At 22.0% G+C, this 6,232-nt stretch overlaps 2 protein-coding genes across 2 annotated transcripts in view; both read right to left on the bottom strand.

Moving 5' to 3' along the window:
• LOC102671632 (ATP-dependent RNA helicase dbp2-like) overlaps window positions 1–631 on the bottom strand; it is a 5,171-nt gene extending 4,540 nt beyond the window's left edge. The window contains exon 1 of the mRNA XM_006621196.2: window positions 464–631. Coding sequence (XP_006621259.1) covers window positions 464–465 — 2 coding nt within the window. The 5' untranslated portion in view covers window positions 466–631. The remainder of the gene's footprint in view (window positions 1–463) is intronic.
• Window positions 632–2,221: 1,590 nt separating this feature from the next.
• Window positions 2,222–6,232, bottom strand: part of LOC102671498 (ATP-dependent RNA helicase dbp2-like) — a 4,681-nt gene continuing 670 nt past the window's right edge. Inside the window, exons 2-7 of the mRNA XM_006621195.2 lie at window positions 5,849–6,106; window positions 5,536–5,773; window positions 5,070–5,350; window positions 4,476–4,969; window positions 2,902–3,144; window positions 2,222–2,830 (exon numbers count right to left, since the gene is read on the bottom strand). Of these exons, the coding sequence (XP_006621258.1) occupies window positions 2,523–2,830; window positions 2,902–3,144; window positions 4,476–4,969; window positions 5,070–5,350; window positions 5,536–5,773; window positions 5,849–6,106 (1,822 nt within the window). The 3' untranslated portion in view covers window positions 2,222–2,522. The remainder of the gene's footprint in view (window positions 2,831–2,901; window positions 3,145–4,475; window positions 4,970–5,069; window positions 5,351–5,535; window positions 5,774–5,848; window positions 6,107–6,232) is intronic.

Here is a 6,232-nt window from a genome sequence, read left to right as displayed (position 1 = left end):
ATTATATATATATATATATATATATATATATATATATATATATATGATCTGATATCAATTGAAAACAATATTATCATAAAAAAATATTCCTTTTCTTTTTTAATTAATCATCTAATATATTTTTTATTTATAATATTTAAAATGTTCAAATTAAATTAAATTTTAATGTACGTTGAACACGTGTTATCCTTTTATAAAAATATAATTATAAAATAAAAAATATATCTTACATTTCTAAAAAATATCATAAAAAATATTGTTAATATTAAAAATTTCTTTCAATATTTTTTTCAATTTGTTATAAAAAAAAATACAAAAATCTTTTATGCATCAACGCAAAAATTTCATCAATATAAAAGCAATATGGAGTAAAACAGTCAATCATAGATATTAAATGTCAGTAAGAAATTCAAAGAAAATTAATATTTTTTTACAATATTAGTGAAAATTTCATATAACTTACATTTTTTAGGAAAATCTGTGTTATTTTAAATTCACAATTATAAAAATTTTCCTTAATAGAAACACAAACCAATGATCAGAATCAAGGAAAAGTATGCTCTACTCGTTACACGATTCGAAGAGAATCTGTGAAACAAATATCATGGCGTCGTATTATATTAGAAAATAGTTCCATTTTAGTTTTAATTTTACTATTTTTTGTGTATTATTACTTTAATATATATGTGAAGATATATTTTAATTACACATAAAATATATTATTTATTTATTTTTTAAATAATAAAATTTAAACATTAATAGTAAATATTTTATGACATAATTAAAATACCGGAAATTATTAATATTAGTACCGAATGTTTAAAGGAAAAATATACTAAAATAAAATTGATAAATAAATTTTCAATCTACTATTCTGTATTATTATAATTTATAAATAGAAACTATTCAGCGAAAATTTTATAAAAAATAATTTTATTAACATAATCTGTAATATAACAAAAAATGTAACTCAATACATTCAATTACATTCATTTAACACAAATTTTAATATATTATAATTCGTTTGTAATATGATATAATAAGATAAATAAAAATAAACGAATTTGTTTTAAATGTTGAATAATATCAATAAATATAAGATAAAATTTATTTAATAAAATTTCACAATAATAGATATTTTATATATATAAATTACTTATATAAAATACTTAAGTTTTCTACATACCATAAGGATGTATATATTTTATATTTTTTAAATTTTATATTTTATAAATTAGTTTTTCTACATGTCATAGAAATATATATATTTTGTATATATTTTATATATAAATTAGTTTATTTATTTAATAATTTCTAATAATTTTAAAAAGTTCAATAATAATTCAAAATAAATAAAAAGATTATATAATTATACAAAACAAGATTATACAAAAATACACAATAAAGATTTTTACAAAAATTGTTATCTTGATTTTTTCTAATCACAAATAATGCATATATAAAAGTAAAAACTATTATATACAAAAATACATATAAAAGTTAAAACTATTCTTTTTTTTTTTTTTTATTAAAATGTTTATAAACCTTGCAAACATAAAGAATAAGAAAATATTCGACACCTTTCCACAACGACATAGATTAAAGTAATAAATGAAAGATAGACAAAACAGGAAAAATTGTGAAATTAGCGCCATCTCTAGAATGTTATTGATATTTATCAAAAAAAAAAAAATAAAATAGAATAATTAAAGATTAGTGCTAGTTTTAAAGTATTTTCAAAGTCAATATTTTTTGCATTCAAAAAATAACACTTAATTCTTACACTATCTATAAAAAAATATTTTTGATATTCAAAAAATTTTAAAATTTTTACTTTATTTCTGTTTTTATTTCACTTTATTTATTCTTTTTGTTTATACATGTTCTGCAAAATTTATGCGTTTCATCAATTTTGTTTAATTTTATCTTCTTCCTTTTTCCTTTCCTTTTATTTAAAATATTGATTAAAAATTTTATTAAAATCTATTTAATTCAATTATTACATATCATAAATATATATTTACACAAAATATTAATATTGATATAATCATATAATGAATATTAAAAATAATATTATTTAATATTGATATATCAAATAAAATTATATATTATGTTATATATATTAATATTAAATCATTTTTTTATAAAGATTTTTTAAATTATTTCTTTCTTTAACACAAAATATAAAATTATAAATTATATAATAAAAATACAATTCGTTAATCTTAAATATTTTTTATTATTTTTTTGTATAGTGAAATTTAGTTTTTAAATTTTATAATAATACATATACATATTTAACAAACTTTTTTTTCATCATTATTATACTAATTTTTTTATCATGTATATATAAAATACATGATATTCAATTTTATTTCATATTTTATATATTTTTTATTTTAAATTATTTTAAGTTTAACACAAATTTAACTAACTGTAAATATACTATGTTTTAATAGTTTTTATAGTAAAATTTTATTTTACTATGTAAATATGTAAATATATGAATAGTGAGAGTATTATTAATATGTTGTTCCTCTATATTGATAAGTTCCATAATTATCTCCTCCTCCATAATTTTGAGCTAAATTACTTTGACTATAAGTTCTCTGTGTATATCCATATCCTGTATTCTGATTAGTTGAATTATTTTGCTTCATATTGCTATAGCTATTGTAATCTGAATTTGAATAATTGTTTGAAGTAGATTGATAAGAATTTCCTCCACGACCACCTACACCACCTCTTCCTCTTGTAGAACCTCTTCCTCTAGTATCACTGATACCTCGTCTACCATTACTTCTATCATTAGTTATAAATCGTTTGCCACCTTGCATAAGATAAATAAATGAGTTACGAAAAATTATTTAAATATTACATGAAAATATTTTAAAAACATACTTCTACTTCCATAAGTTCCTGATTTAGCTAATTCTGCCATTTCAGTAAGTCGTGGATTTATATTTTGCCCTGCTTCTCTTAATACTTCTATTAAATCTCCTGCATGTTTCATGTTATGACTTGTGAAGAATGCATAGGCGGTACCAGTTTGTCTTCTTCGCCCGGTACGACCAATTCTATGTATATAATCTTCTGATGATGATGGATAATCAAAGTTTATCACATATTTAACATCATCCACATCTATGACAAAATAATTAAAAAATATTAGAACTTTACTAATATTTATAATTATGTTCACATTGTTTATAATAATCATCACCCCATTTGTTGATTGTGTCAAGTTCACAGAATGATCTTCAAACTTGCGAAAAGTAATTATATGGAATGCTTAAGATTAAATATATAAAATGATTTCAAATATGTTAAATTATCATATATTATACAATTTTTAAAACTTTTAATTCTTATTGAGATGAAATAAAATCCCCTGATTTTCACTTAAACATAAAATTTGTCTAAGTCAGGTTTGAAAACCACCCACCTTTTAGTTGGAAATTCCATTTCAAAATCAGCAAAAACAGCCCCATTTACTTTTAAATGTAGAGCTATTCAGTTGGTTTCATAATGTATGATGGCCTAGAGATTAGACAGACACAGCGGTGGTGTCTGGTTTGGGATAAAGGCAGCATTTTAGGTTTAAGCCTGAATGCATTAACCTTTTTAGATTTTAAATAACAATTTTAACAATTAGAGGCACTAGAAAACACTTGAGAATAATTTGATATATCATAATAATAAAGTGAGTAGAAAAGATAAAAAAATAAATCTGATATTATTAAAGATAAATCTAATATTAGTACATATAATAAAATGTAAAAAGATTTTAAAAATTTATGATAATTAAAAATTTATGATAATTATGTTATTAGAAATATTTTGAAAGCAATTACAATATTATAAATTATAAAATAAAATTAAATAATTATATTAAATTCTTTAATTCTGTATTTAAAACACATTTGTAGAAATACATAATATTATGTAAGAATTTTTAATTTGAAAATATATTTTTTAAATATTTTGATATAGTTATCGATATAATACAAGCAAAGAAAAATAAAACATTCACTGTGTCTGCCCAATACTGGCAGTACACCGCGTTCACTTAGGGTACTCTGTGCCTCTGAAAAAAAAAGCAGACAGTCTTAGTGGTAGCTTGTGTGCATCTCTTTAGAACCCTTTATATAAATTTTATTATTAAAAAAATATAATTTAAATATTTACACTTATAAATCTTAAATATTTTATTAATTATAAAAAAAATACAAACCTGTTTAAAATATATAATACCATAAAATATGAAAATAAAGTAAAAATTGAGTTTAATCTATATACATTATCAGGGCTCTGCTATAAAAAAATTTTAATAAATCACACATTGCTACATACACAGCTGTCCACTGGTCTCATTAATAACGCATCACTGGCTAATCCAATAAGTGTTGCCAATTCCCATATTTACCTGATTCTTGAATGATCTAGACACTGTAAATTAAAAAAATGATACATACCTAAACCTCTAGCAGCTACATCTGTTGCTACTAAAATAGGAGCTCTTCCACTTTTAAATTCTTGTAATACATGATCTCTTTCTTGTTGATTTTTATCACCATGAATACTCAGTGCTTGCCATCCATCTCGTCTAATATTTCTTGTAATATCATCTACTTTTCGTTTTGTTTCAACAAAAATGATTGTTTTATTTTCTTTTTCATTTCCTATTTCTTGAAGTAATCTATATAATTTTAAATCTTTTTCGAATTCCTGACAAACATCCACAATTTGAATAATATTATGATTAGCTGATAAAGTTAGAGAACCAATATTAAGATGCATATAATCAGATAAAAAATCTTCAGCTAATGCTCGAACTTCTTTAGGCCATGTAGCTGACCACATTAAAACTTGTCTATCAGGTCGAATTTGTTCAATTATTTTTCTTATTTGAGGTTCAAAACCCATATCTAACATTCTATCAGCTTCATCTAATACTAAATATGTGCATCTAAAATTATAATATTATATGTTAAAATGATATCATAAATTAATATAATAAATATTAAAAATATTTATTTTAATATTATTAAATATTATAATTATTTTACCTGCGTAAATTTGTAGTTCCTCTTTCTAAAAAATCAATAAGTCTACCTGGTGTTGCAATACATATTTCAACACCTCGTTCTAGATCATGTGCTTGTGGACCTTTGGGTGCACCACCAAAGATGCAAGTATTTCTTACACCTGCTGCTTCTCCAAAACAATTAGCTACTTCCTGAATTTGTTGAGCTAATTCTCTTGTAGGAGCTAAGATTAAAGCAATTGGACCATCTCCATTACTAAGTCGTGGTTGATGTATGATATGTACAATTGCTGGTAAAACATACTAAAATATATAAAAAATAAAATTAACATAAAATATCTTAATAATAGAATCAATTTATATAAATTCATTAAAACTTAATTTGTATATTATAAATATATTATATATTATATATTCTAATATCTAATAAAAAAAACGTCTTTACATTTTTACAAATTAAAAATTAATGTATCTTTAATCTGGCTCACTCCTAGTGTTTTTCCAGAGCCAGTTTGAGCAATGGCAACTAAATCTCTGCCACTAAGTGCAATAGGCCATCCTTGTGCCTGAATTGCTGTAGGTTGAGAATATCCTTGTTTATGTATTTCTTCCAAAACATAAGGTGGAAAATTTCCTTCTTCAAAATATTGTATAGGATTAGGTATATTATCACCTTTTATAGTTATTTCTGCATTTTCTCGAAATTGGCATACTTCTTCTTTTGATCTAATATAAAGTTTATTGAATTACATTGAAATATTTTAATTAAGAAAAGAAAATTATGAAAAATAAAATTTTTACCTGCTTCTAACCGTAGGATGTTCTATGTAAAAATCTTTGCGTAAAGGTTCTAAAGATCTTACATCCCAATTGATTTTTCTAAGGGCTCCTCCAGGTTGTTTATTTTTTATAATACCTCTAAGAGTGTTAGTAGTACCTCTACCACGTATACCAAATCTACTAATACTACTTCCACGAATATTATCATTATTTCCTCTATTGTTGCCTCTACCACCACCACCTCTGCGACCTCTATTATGATCTCTGTCTCGATTGAACCTGAATACATAATATATCATATAAAATAATTATATATAATTATATATAAATTATTATTATTATTATATTATAAATTATTAATAGTTAATATCATAACAAATGTTAGATTTAAAATAAAAATTACTA

Source organism: Apis dorsata, unplaced genomic scaffold, assembly GCF_000469605.1.
Source record: "Apis dorsata unplaced genomic scaffold, Apis dorsata 1.3 scaffold_604, whole genome shotgun sequence".
Classification (NCBI taxonomy): Eukaryota; Metazoa; Arthropoda; class Insecta; order Hymenoptera; family Apidae; genus Apis; species Apis dorsata.
The sequence above is the reverse complement of the archived record's forward strand: the minus strand, read 5'-3'. Positions and strand labels throughout refer to the sequence as shown.